Source organism: Mastigoproctus giganteus, chromosome 4, assembly GCF_048544385.1.
Source record: "Mastigoproctus giganteus isolate SK-2022 chromosome 4, ASM4854438v1, whole genome shotgun sequence".
Classification (NCBI taxonomy): Eukaryota; Metazoa; Arthropoda; class Arachnida; order Uropygi; family Thelyphonidae; genus Mastigoproctus; species Mastigoproctus giganteus.
Window position 1 is genome coordinate 234,865,525 of NC_143578.1, and position 14,623 is coordinate 234,880,147.

General features: G+C 38.2%; 1 protein-coding gene across 1 annotated transcript in view; it reads left to right on the forward strand.

Moving 5' to 3' along the window:
* The window catches only part of eIF3e (eukaryotic translation initiation factor 3 subunit e), an 84,080-nt gene extending 79,679 nt beyond the window's left edge, over positions 1–4,401 (forward strand). The window contains exon 13 of the mRNA XM_090372104.1: positions 4,304–4,401. Coding sequence (XP_090228230.1) covers positions 4,304–4,333 — 30 coding nt within the window. The 3' untranslated portion in view covers positions 4,334–4,401. The remainder of the gene's footprint in view (positions 1–4,303) is intronic.
* Positions 4,402–14,623: the final 10,222 nt, after the last annotated feature.

The window sequence follows — 14,623 nt, forward strand, 5'->3', positions numbered from 1 at the left end:
TTGGTGTACAACTTCTTAAAATTAGAAATCACCTGCTGATCCATGGGCTGCAGGATAGGAGTGGTGTTGGGTGGTAGGTAGAGAACCTTTATAAACTTGAACTCTTCGAGTAAATCATCTTCGAGATTTGTTGGGTGAGCAGGGGCATTGTCGAGGACGAGAAGGACTTGCATGGGTAGGTTGTTTTCCTGTAGATATTTTTTAACAGAAGGGCCAAACACCAGGTTTATCCACTCCACAAAGAATTTCCTGGTGACCCACGCCTTCGGATTTGCCCTCCACATAACTTGTAGTTTTTCTTTTAAAATCTTATGTGACTTAAAGGCTCTGGGATTTTCCGAATGGTATACTAGCAGAGGCTTGATTTTGCAGTCGCCACTCGCATTGGCGCAAAGTGCTAGAGTTAATCTATCCTTCATGGGTTTGTGACCTGGCATCGTCTTCTCCTCTGCCGTTATGTAAGTCCTATTCGGCATCCTTTTCCAGAAAAGCCCTGTCTCGTCACAGTTGAAGACTTGCTGAGGGATGTATCCTTTGGCTTCTATCAGTTCGGAAAACGTTTTGATGTAAACCTCAGCTGCCTTCACATCCGAACTTGCTGCCTCACCATGCCTGACGACGGAGTGAATGCCGGTCCTTTTCCTAAAGTTGTCAAACCAGCCCCGACTGGCTTTAAACGAGTCTTCCGATTCCTCGTTTGTGGAAGTGTGTGGGATCTGCTTCAGCAAATCACCGTAAATCGCTCGTGCCTTCTCACATATGATACTTTGTGTTAAGAATCCTCCTTGAAGCTGCTTCTCTGTCACCCACACCATCAGTAGCTTCTCCATTTTCTCATGGAGAGAGGTCCGGAGCGCTTAGAAATTATTGTAACGCCCTTGGCTGGCGTTATACCCTTTATCAACTTCTTCTGTTTAAGCACAGTATATATCATTGATGTGCTACGCCTGTACATCCTCGCCAAGTCAATTACTCGCACACCTTGCTCATGTTTTTCTATGATTTCACGCTTTAATTCAATAGACATCATCTTCTTCTTCGGACCCATGGTTATAAAAATAAATTTGATAATGTTTTGTAAATGTACTAAAAGCAAAAAACGCGAACCCAACTTATCAAAAATGCTACGAAAACGAGGGAAACAAGCACACAGACTGAGGTCTAGTCTGAGGTGGGAGAAACTGTTAGACGCTGCACACGACCCCAACATGCGCCCCGCATGTTGGGGTCGTGTGCAGCGGTGTAGTGTGCGATTCCTCGTATCTCAAATCTTGCTCTCATCTCAAAGCAAAATATCGCTCGCTCGGCGGCTCGTATCTCAAAACACTCGTATATTAGGGCACTCGTATATCGAGGTACCACTGTATATGTATACAGTTGTAACACCATCATCATCTTCTTACCTCAACCTTAAGGTGAAAAGCTGATGTAACAGAACTACACTTAGTGCTAAAGATATACAAGGTGTGGCTATTAAATAACGAGACTGTTGCAATAAAATATGAAATATTTCATACCTTACAAGTTATCCCCTTCGAAATAATTGCCTTGGGCTTGCACACACACTGTTTCATATGTTTCTTCCAAGTGCAGAAACATCACTGGAAGTTATCTTACTGTGGATCACAGTAAGATAACTTTAACACTTTAACACTTTAGTTGTTTTTTTCTGAATGTCTTCAGTGGGCTAAAAATGGGTTCCCTTAAGTACACTTTTCAGTTTAGGGAAGAGAAAAAAGTCACAAGGATCTAGGTCTGGTGAGTAGGGTACATGTTCACACAGGAATTTGTTTTTTGGCCAGAAACTGGCAAACAAAGAGCATGGTATATGCTGGAGCATTGTCTTGATGAAGCATCCAACCATTCTTCCACAATTCAGGTTTTTTCATGCAGCCTTGTCAGAATTTCGTCATTGTACTGTGTTTGATTGGCAGTCTGATTTAATGAGATGTATTCAATCGTAATAATTCTTTTAATATTAAAGAAAACAAGAAGCATGGTTTTGATTTTCACGTTCTTGCTTTTTTTTTTTTTTTTTTGTCGGGGGATTGCTTTGTTTTTATTGCATTGACTGGAGATTAAATTTTCAGTTAATTTGTCCAACTGTTTCTTTGTTCATATTGAATCCTGATGCAACCATGCTTAAATGACAATCATTTCTAACCGATCTTCTTACCCTTTCACATTTTCATCAGTTTTCATGGATACCAGGCAGCTTCATCATTAGTCATCTTCCACATTCTCTCTTCCTTCTAAAAATCTTATGCTTTTCAAACACATGAGTGCTTGACATAGTATCTTCCCCATAAATTAGACATAACTTTCGGTTGGTGTTTTCTTTAGTTTTGTTAAAAATTTGAGGTTGACTCGTTCGATTCTTTTGTCTGTCATTTTTCTGGCAAACTGCAAATGCACAAGGTAATGAAAACCTATTTCATGCAAAGTGAATGAGCAAGTTGGAATGTGACTTGGCAGACAACTAGGGAAAGGTTAATGGTCAACTGCTGTGCCTTTGCTTCACATGTGGCACTTGGTGTGTAGTGGATGCACACAGTCTTGTTTAATAGCCATATATCTATATCTTGCTGATAATGAAAAACAGTTACTTCAACTGTTTCTCCCTTAGAAATTGATGAAATAATATTCTTACAGTAGTACCAGATTATTCACATCAGGAAACATACATTTATCCCTTCTGAAATACTATTTAGAGATGCATTTGCCAAACAAATTATGTGGGCAGATTTTTAGAAAATACTGCCACTTCTGATTTTGCTGCCATCACAATACCTTTTCATTGCATCCACATAGCAGTGGTCAGAGTTATAAATGAAACTTGCATTATTTTTGTGTAGGTTGTAGTTATCAGAAATTAACCCTGTATATCTCCAGAAATGAATGGAGAAATGGATTAGCTTTTTTCCATTGGTGATGCTACAAATCAGAGCTCTCTGTCCAATCTAAAGAAAGTACAAGATTTATATGAGGTTGGTTTAATCTGAGTCAGAGACTGAAATATTTTACTATTATTCTCTGCAGTCTTGTAACCAACAGTGTTTAGATGTGTTGATTCAGCGGTAATATTTTAACACAGTCCACTTGTTTTGAACAAAATTGTCAAAATATAATATTTCCTCTGTTGTAAAATCACTGTTCCTCTCATCCTTAAAAGTGAAGCTGAGTACTCCCCTCCCCCATATGCACAATTCAAAAATCAAAAGGGATAAGACATTTCAATAAACAATCACTGCTTTGCAAGCAGTATCTTTGTGTTGTTTTCAGAAGGAATTGGTATCTATGTGATGGGCATAATATTTAAATGCAGCCTGTACCATCTAGTAGATGGAGTGTTAAATGTGTTAGTTGTCTGATGGCACCAGGGATTTCCCCCATCTCTGCTAGTAGATGGAATTTGTGCTTTCAGAATCATTTGTCCCGTTCTCTTCAGGTCCAGCCCTCATTAGCAGTACAGATGGTAGGATCACCGTCCTCCCCACACCGGGTGGAAAAGACCCAAGTTCTAGTCATGTTGATGACAGGAGGAATTTCTATGGGCCTTTTTCACAACATGGCTGAGTTAGCCTCAGGTGAGGGTAGCATTGTTTTTTTCTCCCAAAAACTCTGGTTTTTCTGTCCAACAAAACAAATAATCAACCTCAGAACACGCAATTTGTGGTCAGTATACACGGAGCAATATGGCCTTAGTCACTAATGCTCCTAAAATCCTACTGCAACTACAACTCTTCAGGACTGGTTTACCCTCTGTCACATGGAATCTTCTATTTTTGTGCCATGACAAAGAGGTAACTGCCATCAAAGCTTCTGTTTTATGTTATTTTATCCTCACTTATGTTCTGTATTCATTTTACTCTGTGGATTTTTATTGCTTTTAGCATATTATTTATCATTCTTGACTTATTTTTATTGTACTTATTTTAATGACGTTCAGTCAGTAGTTTCAAGTAATCTTAATTTTATTATTGATATGATCCCAACACAGGCATTTTTTTCCAGTTTGTCCTGTTTTTAAATAATCTAAAAATTCTGAGTTGTGTTTTTGTTAAAATTAATGCTTTTAAAAACAAAATATGAATGTAACGTAACTTGTGTTTTTGGTTTATGTAAATAAATTTGTGTTATATAATTAAATGACAGTTAAATCTATCTCCACATTAGCTTGTTAAATAACTGGGCTATCTTCCACCCATCTTTTATTCAAAATTAATCTTAGTGTATTGCAAACAAAAATTATTAAAGAATGCTGTTTTTATATATATTTAAAGAATTTGTTTTTTTGTTTCAGATATCTCAATGGGGCGGTCAAGACTTGTAATAAAAATATTTTGTAATTTGGTGTAAAAAGAAATGCTGTGAATAAAGACTTCATACTTTCCTTTTTAATTTTTGTTGATTTATTGAATAATGCAAGCTAATTATCCTTGAAAGAATGATCTGCTCAACATTAATAAACTCCCTTTATGATATGCCAGCTTTTAGCATTAGCATTTAGCATTAGTAGAGGAATTTGATGCAAGAAAGCAAGCTTATGCAGCATCAGCCAAAAAAAAAAAAACCCACTTCCACTTCACCCCTCTGTTCGTTCAAAATACCTGTCCAGCTGAGCCTTAAACTTATTTAGGCTATCAACCTCCACCACAAAGGATGGAAGTCTGTTCCACCAACCAACCACCCACTGGCTAAAGGCAAATTTCCGCACGTCTATCCTACATCTGTCTTTCCTCAACTTGAATTTATGCCCTCTCAGGTGATTTTTCTGAGCTAGAGGAAGAATCCCATTAGCATTGAGCATGCTTAAACCATTCAAGGCTTTATACACCTCTATCAGATCACCTCGCTGGTGCCTAGTCTCCAGACACTGTAATTTGCAAAACTTAAGCCTTTCTTCGTAAGAGCACCCCTTTGTTCCATTCACTAATCTTGTTGCCCTTCTCTGTACTCGTTCCAGCAGCTCTACATCCTTCTTGAAATGAGGCCTCCAGACCTGTATACAGTACTCTAGGTGTGGCCTGACCATTGCCTTATACAATGGAATAATCACCTCCTTATCCCTGCTGGAAAAATTCCTGTATATCATTGACAATAATCCATGAGCTACTCTTGCAGCCCGTCTGCACTGCTCAGAGAACTTCATATCTGCCTGCACAATCACCCCCAAGTCCCTTTCATTCTCTACCACTGTCAGTGTAGTACCACAGAGTTGATACGTTGCTCTGGGGTTGCTGTTTCCCATGTGTAGTACTTTACATTTGTCAATGTTAAACTTCATTTGCCACCTCTCAGCCCACCTGCTCAACCTTTCCAGATCCTGTTGCAGCAGCATAGTGTCAGTAGTGTCCTTGACAACCCTGCCAACCTTTGTATCATCTGCAAACTTGGACATTAAGCTTGATATACCATCATCATTTTAATGGCATTTTCTTCAGATCCCATGGGCAATCCCATGAAGTAATGGCTCTAGCCCTCGTGTTTAAATACCTTCCCACTTTATATCACTTTAATGTCCTAAGAAAGAATAAGTCCAGATATAACCCTCCTTCCTCTTGATTTTTGGCTTTGGGAAAGGAATCCTAAGAATTGTACAGTTTTGTTTACTTTCACAGGTATTATTATTCCCGATGCAGGTGACATTTATCACTGTCACAATATTAGCTTTGTGTATGTGTGTGCATGTGTTTGATGTGGCATCAATAAATTCCATTTAATGACAGTTATATTAAAAATATGTCTAGTTTGACTTAATACATTTTTCATTTCTTTTAAAGCAAAAAAAAAAAAAAAAAGCAAGCATATAGCGCATTTAAACATGTTGGTTTTACTTAATATGAACCATTGCTTTATAAATGCTGTAAAAAAGCTAAAACAGTCAATATTATCCCTCAGAATACTGATTAAATATTAAACAGCCTCCAAAAAGGAGGTCCCACTTATATTCTCTTGAAAAAGCCATTCCATTTGAAACTGTATAATAGCAGTTTACTGTAATAAATAACAAAATAATCCTGTGAAGAATTTACAATACCATAAAGGATGAACAACCTTGTTCATCCTTTATGGTATTGTAACAACCTTGCCAGACACGTGCAAAACAAGTCAGTTAATGTACACATTTCATTTAGGGCACATTTAGATCTTTTTTTCTTAAATTAAATGAATTTTTTTTCTCTAATTAATAGAAGTGGAAAGTAAATATAATTATCTCCTTATCTATTAATTACTAAAATTATAGCTTTATAGAACACTTAATAAAACTATAGTTTTACATTCTCTAAACTTAGCTGTGCAGTTTAATCACAACATATAATATTCATTACTCTCCTCCCATGTACTCTTTTAGTCTTTTCTCTCTACATATATATATCACTTCACAAGTGATACCACAGTCATGAGTTTTGCATAACAATACACACAAAGTGTGTATTGTTATGCAAAACTCATGATTGTGGTATCGATTATGTAAAATATTAAATATTTTTAAAGGGCCCAAATATAAAATTTCGTGAAATCTGTCCACTGGGGGTTAAGTTGTTACTTGCAGACGGATGGACGGACATGGTGAAGACAGTGGGCACATATACATATATATTTATGTGAATGCACCTAAAAACAAAACAATTAGCCCAGCCAATATTTTTTTGATATTTGCACTAGCATAATTTGTCAAGGAATTGGCATAGCACCTTTAATATAGTCTTTCTCAGGCTTCTGTTTCTTTCAGGAAAAAGAAGTCAGTTACAAATAAGCAACTTTGACATATGAGGCTTGTTTTTGTTCTACAAAAATGTTTTAAGGTTTGGGTTTTTTTTTCTGAAGATACTATATTGTCGTATAAATGTGTTTTTTTCCCTTCGGCAAACCGAATCCCCTAAATTACTATAGACCACATCTTAACAGTCATTGTTTCCCATATCACAAATTTCAGGATATAACTAATATAAAATTTTGTATAACCTGTAAGCATTGTATAACTAATATACAATGTAGAATGTACAGTTGTAGTCGTAACTATGGTTCGAAAGAAAAATTAAATAAAAATTACGAAGTCAATGTGATAATGATAAATAATAAAGGCAACAACTGTTCGTGGACAATGACAGTGGACCTATGTTTTACTCCATGTAATCACTGTATTACATCCACACTGCTTGAATTGCATCAACACATGCAGTTCGATTTACTCTTAATTTCTTATATCATTCAAAAGAGAACAGTCATTTTTCTGTTGGTTTAATCTATTTTTACAATTATCAAGGCCAGCTAAGGCTTGATTATTATTCAAGTTTCTGCAATGAAGCTTAGGTCTATTGGTTAATGTGGCCTTTGTGCACACCATTCTTACTCAGTTCTATTTAAGCATAAAAGATAAGTGCCTGAGACTATGAAGCAGCAAGATTGATTGCTTTTCCTTCTGCTTTGAGAAACTGTCCTTTTCTGCAATTTACTCTCAAAAGCAGAAGTGATTCTCAGTTGTATCGTACATTTCAGTAAAATATCAAACATGTAGTAATGGTGGTGCAAGAAAGCAAGTTTATATAGCATCAGCCAAAAACACTACACACTTCTCCTATCCATACCCTCCAAGAATTGTCTAGTTCTTCCATGAATTTATTCAAACCATTTACTTCCACAACAATCAACCACTGGCTGGCTGAAGGTAAACTTCCACAAATCTATCCTCCCTCAGCTTGAATTTATGCCCTTCATGTGTGTACTCTCTGCAAGAGGAAGAATGCCATTCACATTCAGCTTACTCGATCCCTTAAACACCTCAATCAGTTCACTCCGAAGGTGTGTAGTCTCCAGAAGTTTCAATTTGCAGAACTGAAACCTTTCTAGGAAAGGGCACCCTTTTGTTCCATTCACCAATCTGGTTACTCTTCTCTACCCATTCCAGCAGATCTATATCCTTCCTAAAGCGAGGCCTCCAGGTGCAGCCTAACCATGGTCTTGTAGAAAAGGATAATCACCTCCTTATCTCTGATAGCAAAGTTTCCATATATCATTGACAAAACCTTGTGAGCTATTTAACTCCCCATTAGAGTTTGATAAACTTCTGGCATCCCCTCCCTGAAATATTTCTCATATGTGAATGTACATGCAATATACCTATTTAATTTGTCAGCAACCTGAGCAGAGTCATCGGGTTAACCCATTAACATCATGTGGCCCAATGTGATTCAGTCCCTTCCTTCTACAGTTAATATATACATAGATGTATTTGCTGCTTTCCTTTGCCAGAGATTTCTCATAATCTTAGCCTTAGCTTCCCTAACCTCCTTTATGACTTGATTACAGACTAATTTATATCCGTCCCGTGCACTTTTCTTCTCTGCCACATCTCAGTAGTTCATCTGACATCCATTTAGGCCTTGAACAGTATGAAATCGTTGGTACGATTTCATACTGTTCAAAAAGCCTAGTAGCTTTGATTAATTCCCTGGATACATCCTATTTAGAATTTGCTGTTGGTAGCATCAATTCCTTCCTAACCGTGCACAATTTAAAACTGTAGTAGTAGTACTATGATTTTTAGTGTTTTCCACCAACCGTGGAATAAAACGAAAGACGAAAAAAACCCAAATTTTTTAAAAATATTTAATATTTACAATAAATTATTTACAAACAAAATATTACTGATAGTAATTTTAAAATAAAACAACTGTGATATATACAGGATAATAATAAAATGCCGAATTTAAAATGCAATAAAATATACTAGGTTAAAAGCGCTAAAATACTAACTGAAGCTTTCAAAGGCTTCTGCCTTCTTTCTCAACAGTGTAATTTCTGTTCTGCGGTGCATCATTAAATACCAGCAGGTTCACGGTGCATCTCACGTGAACATGTACTGTTCCCGTCAGAACCGGAAGTGGCTCGGGAGCGTTTCAGGCAAAAACGTTCATCCCCCTCCAAGGATTACCGCCTCAAAGAGGGGATGAATGCGTGTGCCCCTATCTCTATTTATATTTTTCTCAGTAGAACTAATTCGCAAGCTCTCGAGCCACTTGCGGTCCCAAAATCTATGCGCCCGATCAGTGATGACCGCTTCATCTGGGGAGATTTGATGTTGCTTCTCCCAGAAATGTTCAGCTACGGCGGATTTGCCATACTCTGCATTTCTTATCGCATTTGTGTGCTCCCCCAGACGATCTTTGAGACGCCGTTTTGTTTCTCCCACAACGTTTTTGCCCGTTGTGAACGTTTTTGCCTGAAACGCTCCCGAGCCACTTCCGGTTCTGATGGGAACAGTACACGTTCACGTGAGATGCGCCGTGAACCTGCTGGTATTTAATGATGCACCACAGAACAGAAATTACACTGTTGAGAAAGAAGGCAGAAGCCTTTGAAAGCTTCAGTTAGTATTTTAGCGCTTTTAACCTAGTATATTTTATTGCATTTTAAATTCGGCATTTTATTATTATCCTGTATATATCACAGTTGTTTTATTTTAAAATTACTATCAGTAATATTTTGTTTGTAAATAATTTATTGTAAATATTAAATATTTTTAAAAAATTTGGATTTTTTTGTCTTTCGTTTTATTCCATGGTTGGTGGAAAACGCTAAAAATCATAGTATGAGTATACCCAACCCCAGAGGCCTATTTGAAGAACTGTAGTAGTAGTGGTGGTGGCATGTGATGCAAAAAAGCAAATGTATGAGCTTATGCAGCATCAGCCAAAATAATAAAAAAAAATCACACCATTCCCTCCAAATGCCGGTCCAGTTCCTCCTTAAATTTATTTAACCTATCAACTTCCACAACGACAGATGGAAGTTTGTTCCAGCAATTAACCACCCTCTGGCTAAAGGCAAATTACTGCACATCTTTTCTACATCTGTCTTTTCTTAATTTGAATTTATGCCTCCTTAGGTTCGTAATCTGAACAAGTCCCATCAGGATCCCATCAGAATTCAGCGTGCTCAACCCATTCAAGGCCTTATACACCTCAATCAGATCAATGCGCAGGTGCCTAGTCTCCAGCCACTGCAATTTGCAGAACTTAATCCTCTCTCTTGGTAAGAGGATCCCTTCATTCCCCTCACCAATCTTTTTGCCCTTCTCTGTACACACTCAAGCAAATCTACATCCTTCCTAAAATGAGGCTTCCAGACCTGTAGGCTGTACTCAAGGCGTGGCCTGACCTGATCATTGCCTTATACAGAGGGACAATCACCTCCTTTTCCCTGCTAGCAAAATTCCTATATATCATTGACAAAACCCCATGACCTGCCCTGGCAGCCTGTCTGCATTGCTCAGAAAGCTTCATATCTGACTGTCAGTCACCCTTCTTTTGCAGGAAGAATTGCTGCTGATAACCAGATCAAGAGCATTGTTACCTATCTAACGTGTGGTGCTGTAGAAAACAGTCATCCAAGAAATCCACAGAAGTCTTGCTTGTGTGTGAGTGACAAACCACAAATTCCGGTCAACATCTGGGAAGTTAAAATGCCCCATTATGAGATATTCTGAATTACTGGCCCACTCTATTTTCCTGTATAGCTATTTGGTATTCTAATCACAGTCATTAGGCCTCTAACACACTCCTACTCTCAATTTTGTTTTCTCAGTTCTTATATGATATCACACCAAACTGACTGTGTTCTGCTCGTCACTCAAGTCAACTGAATGCACTGCCTTAAATTTTAATATTCTTAACTAAGAGAATAACCCTTCCACCTGTCTTGTCTGTCCTTCCTATATATACATTGTACTCCCCATATTCAAATTCAGCATCAATTATATCTGAGTGACACTACGTTAGTAGAGGCATATAATGCAAGAAAGCTAGCTTATACAGCATCAGCCAACAAAAAAAAAAAACTTCCTATTTCACCCATCCATTTGCTTCAAAAGTTTGTCTGCTGCTTCCTTGAATTTATTTAAGCTATCAACTTCCACAACAAGAGATGGAAGTTTGTTCCAACATTCAACCACCCACTGACTAAAGGCAAAATTTCTGCACATCTATTCAATAACTGTCTTTCCTCAATTTCAGTTTATGCCCTCTCAGGTTTGTAATTTGAGCAAGAGGAAGAATCCCATCAGCATTCAGCCTGCTCAACCCATTCGAGGCCTTATACACCTCAATCAAGTGCCTAGTCTCCAGATGCTGCAATTTTCAGAACTTAAGCCGTTCTTCCTAAGAACACCCCTTTGTTCCCCTCACCCATCTCATTGCCCTTCTCTGTACTCATTCCAGTAATTCTACATCCTAAAATGAGGCCTCCAGACCTGTACACAGTACTCAAGGCGTGGTGTGACCATTGCCTTATACAAGGGGATAATCACCTCCTTATCCCTGCTAGCAAAATTCCTGTATATCAATAACAAAACCCCATGACCTACTCTGGCAGCCTGTCTGCACTGCTCAGAAAACTTCATATCTGACTGCACAATTACCCCAAGTTCTCTTTCATTCTTCACTACCCTGAGTGTAACACCACCCAGTTGGTACATTTCTCTGGAGTTACTGCTACCCATATACAACACTTTGCATTTGTCAATGTTAAACATCAGTTGCCACTTCTCAGCCCATCTGCCCAACTTTTCCAGATCCTGTTGCAGCAGCGTACTATCATTACTGTTGTTAACAACCCTACCAACCTTTGTATTATCTGCAAATTTTGACATTAAGCTTGATATACCTTCATCAATATCATTGATAAACATACAAAACAACAATTGGCCGAACCCTGGGGGACACCACTAATAACATTAGTCCACAAAGAGCAGTGTCCATTGGTTACCACTCTCTGTCTTCTCCAATTTGTACAGTAATCTTCCATGAGCAAGTCTTCCACATCTCTATTCCTACAATGTCTGCATTCGAAGACTTAATCAGCGCTTAAAATTCATCAAATTTATTAACAATGATCCTAATATTAGTGTACATGCACCTGTTCTTACTCTTAGTTACCCTAACACAGCCCATGCATTCATTTGTTCAATGATGACTCACAAGGCCTGAAATCCTAGACACCTTGCTTTCCAAGCTGCTGCATGTATCAATAGTAGCAGTGCAAGAATCACCTTTGCCTGCAGCTCTAGTTAAGCTATTAGTCTGCGTATCCTCCAAACTAGCAGTTTTCTGACCCACATATCACTGCCCTTGCAAGCATCAGCAAATACTCTTGAACCCCTTCTATTCAAGTGATTCCGTGTAAAAACGGTCTTTCTCTCCTGTTAACAAGCACATAGACCATGCTGAGAAAAAAATTTACTCCACAAGCCTTGCACATTCTATTCTCTTTGGGGATGAACTGATTGACAACGCTCTCAACATATACTCTGTGCTATCGTGTCTGGGCAGAATTGCAGACACTCAAAAATCAATCCTAAATGGTGACATTGCCCTGTACTTTTAAGCAAGTCCTCAGATCTCTTATTCTTAGTGTCATTAGTGCCAATATCACCTTTTGTGCCGTTAAAAGATGATATCTGCTCTATGTCATCTACTTTTGTCCCCGGCAGACATACCCTAGTCCTATTCACCTATCCTTGCACAACATATTTTCCGTTTCCCTAACAATAGAGTCGCCAACAATTACTAGCTCCTGTGGAATCAGCACATTCTGCCTTGAAGATTGCCACTGTGTTGTCTACTGAAGATGCCTCTCTCAAGCAATCAAATGTTTCACTTCACTTCATCTGGAATTACTAGAGAGAATGCACAGTACCCTGCATTTGTCAATGTTAAACTTCATTTGCCATTTCTCAGCCCAGTCTGTCTAATTTATTTTTCTAGATCTTGTTGCAGCAGCAGCATACCTTAATTAATTACCCTACCAACCTTTGTATCATCTGCAAATGTAGACAAGTCCAGTGTATCATCGTCAATATTAATAAATGCAGAAAACAAGAATGGGCCTAGCACCAAATCCTGTGGAACTCCACTAGCAGCTAGTCCACGAAGAGCACTGGCCATTGATAATCACTCTCCGTCTTCTCCTATATTCGACCATCCCTTTATCCATAGCAGTAACTAGCAAAGAGTTTAAAAATATTTCTTGACTAAATTTCTGAGAGTATGAAAGAGGTTGTTTATGTATGGGTACTGCATAAACAACAACCTCTTTCATACTCTTAGACATTTAGTCAAGAAATATTTTTAGATTACACTACTCGCACCATCAAGCATCTCTCATATTGTGGAGTTATACTTCATAACTGAGTTGTCACAATTGCAACAACAGGGTAACTACCCACCCACCGATGAGCAAGCCAACAAGGTTTGAAACGGTGCTGTGTAGGTGGCGGTATCCACTGAGAATAAGTAACATTAGTCTTCTCCACTGGTGAAGCGTTACTTGTTCAAAGCAGTGCAATACCTTGGAAACTCGTGAGGGTGATCACAATATGAGATATGAATAAACGATGCATTCATTCTTCCTGGGTAGTAGAAATGATGGAATTGCAGTACCCATGCATAAATAACAAAAAAGCTGTTCCAGCAAAAAAAGTTGGCAAAACACATCTAAACTGCAATGCAACAAAAAAAATGTCAGAAAATACTACAGATGATCATTAATAACCCATTTTTCAGCGCACTCGTTAAATGTAGTTAATGTACCAGCTAACACAACGGTTAACAATGGGCAATAGATTTTTTGTGTATGCATGCAGGCTCGATCTCAGTGTGCGTGACCGCGGGAGGTATGATTGCAACCTTCCCATCCCCCACTAAAGAGGTCCCGTTCGTCCTGGTAAGGCACAAAGGGTGGGACAAACTAATTCTTTCATTAGGCCCATTTTCGCAAACTATAAGTCAGGCCCTGCTTGCTCCGGAATGTCGTTAGCGTTTTGTCATATCAACGACCACCATAATATGGGCCCCCATAGACAAAAGTATATCCAAATTCTCAAACAGATCCAAATGTGAAATTTGAAACTCGTATAGAAAGTCCTTTTTAATATTTTGTGGAGGGGTTTAAAAAAAATTAAATTTCACACACTTACAAAAGAGAAAATTATAATCCTATGGTATAAAGAACCGATTTGCAAATAATGATTGTTCGGATTTATGTTTCATTCATATCACTATAAAATATCTAAACGGTTGTGTCCGTATTAACAACCACTGGTACATCAATAGACAAACCTGCCACGGGCGTTTGTTTAAAACTGACCAGAGTTGGCTTTGTGTGAAATGACAAAACATTCCAACGGGCACTGAAGAATGCGAACACACCCATACGGACGTATGAAACCACGATTTTTTTTTTTTTTTTAATAGATGCTTTGTGATTAATCTACTCATTCTGCAGTTTTGCCCTTTACTTACTAGATCGTACTCGATTTAAATTGGTGTACACACTTTTCCTGTATAGTAAGTAGCGTTCATTCAAGAGTATGATTCAGCGGAAGTGAGTCAGGGAGACATTAGTAACTGCTGTGGAAGCATTTAGTTAATGGAGGGTTCAGTAACAGAAGTTCTGTACGCCCCAACCAATTCTTCGAAAGAATCCATGTGATATTCATGAGTTCGTAGAACTACAATCAGATGGCGCCAGTTTTTACATTCCCTGGAGATACGTTGGAAGATGCAATACACTGCACCAAAGGTTGAGTTCCGTTGAAATAGTACGCAAGGAGAATACGAAA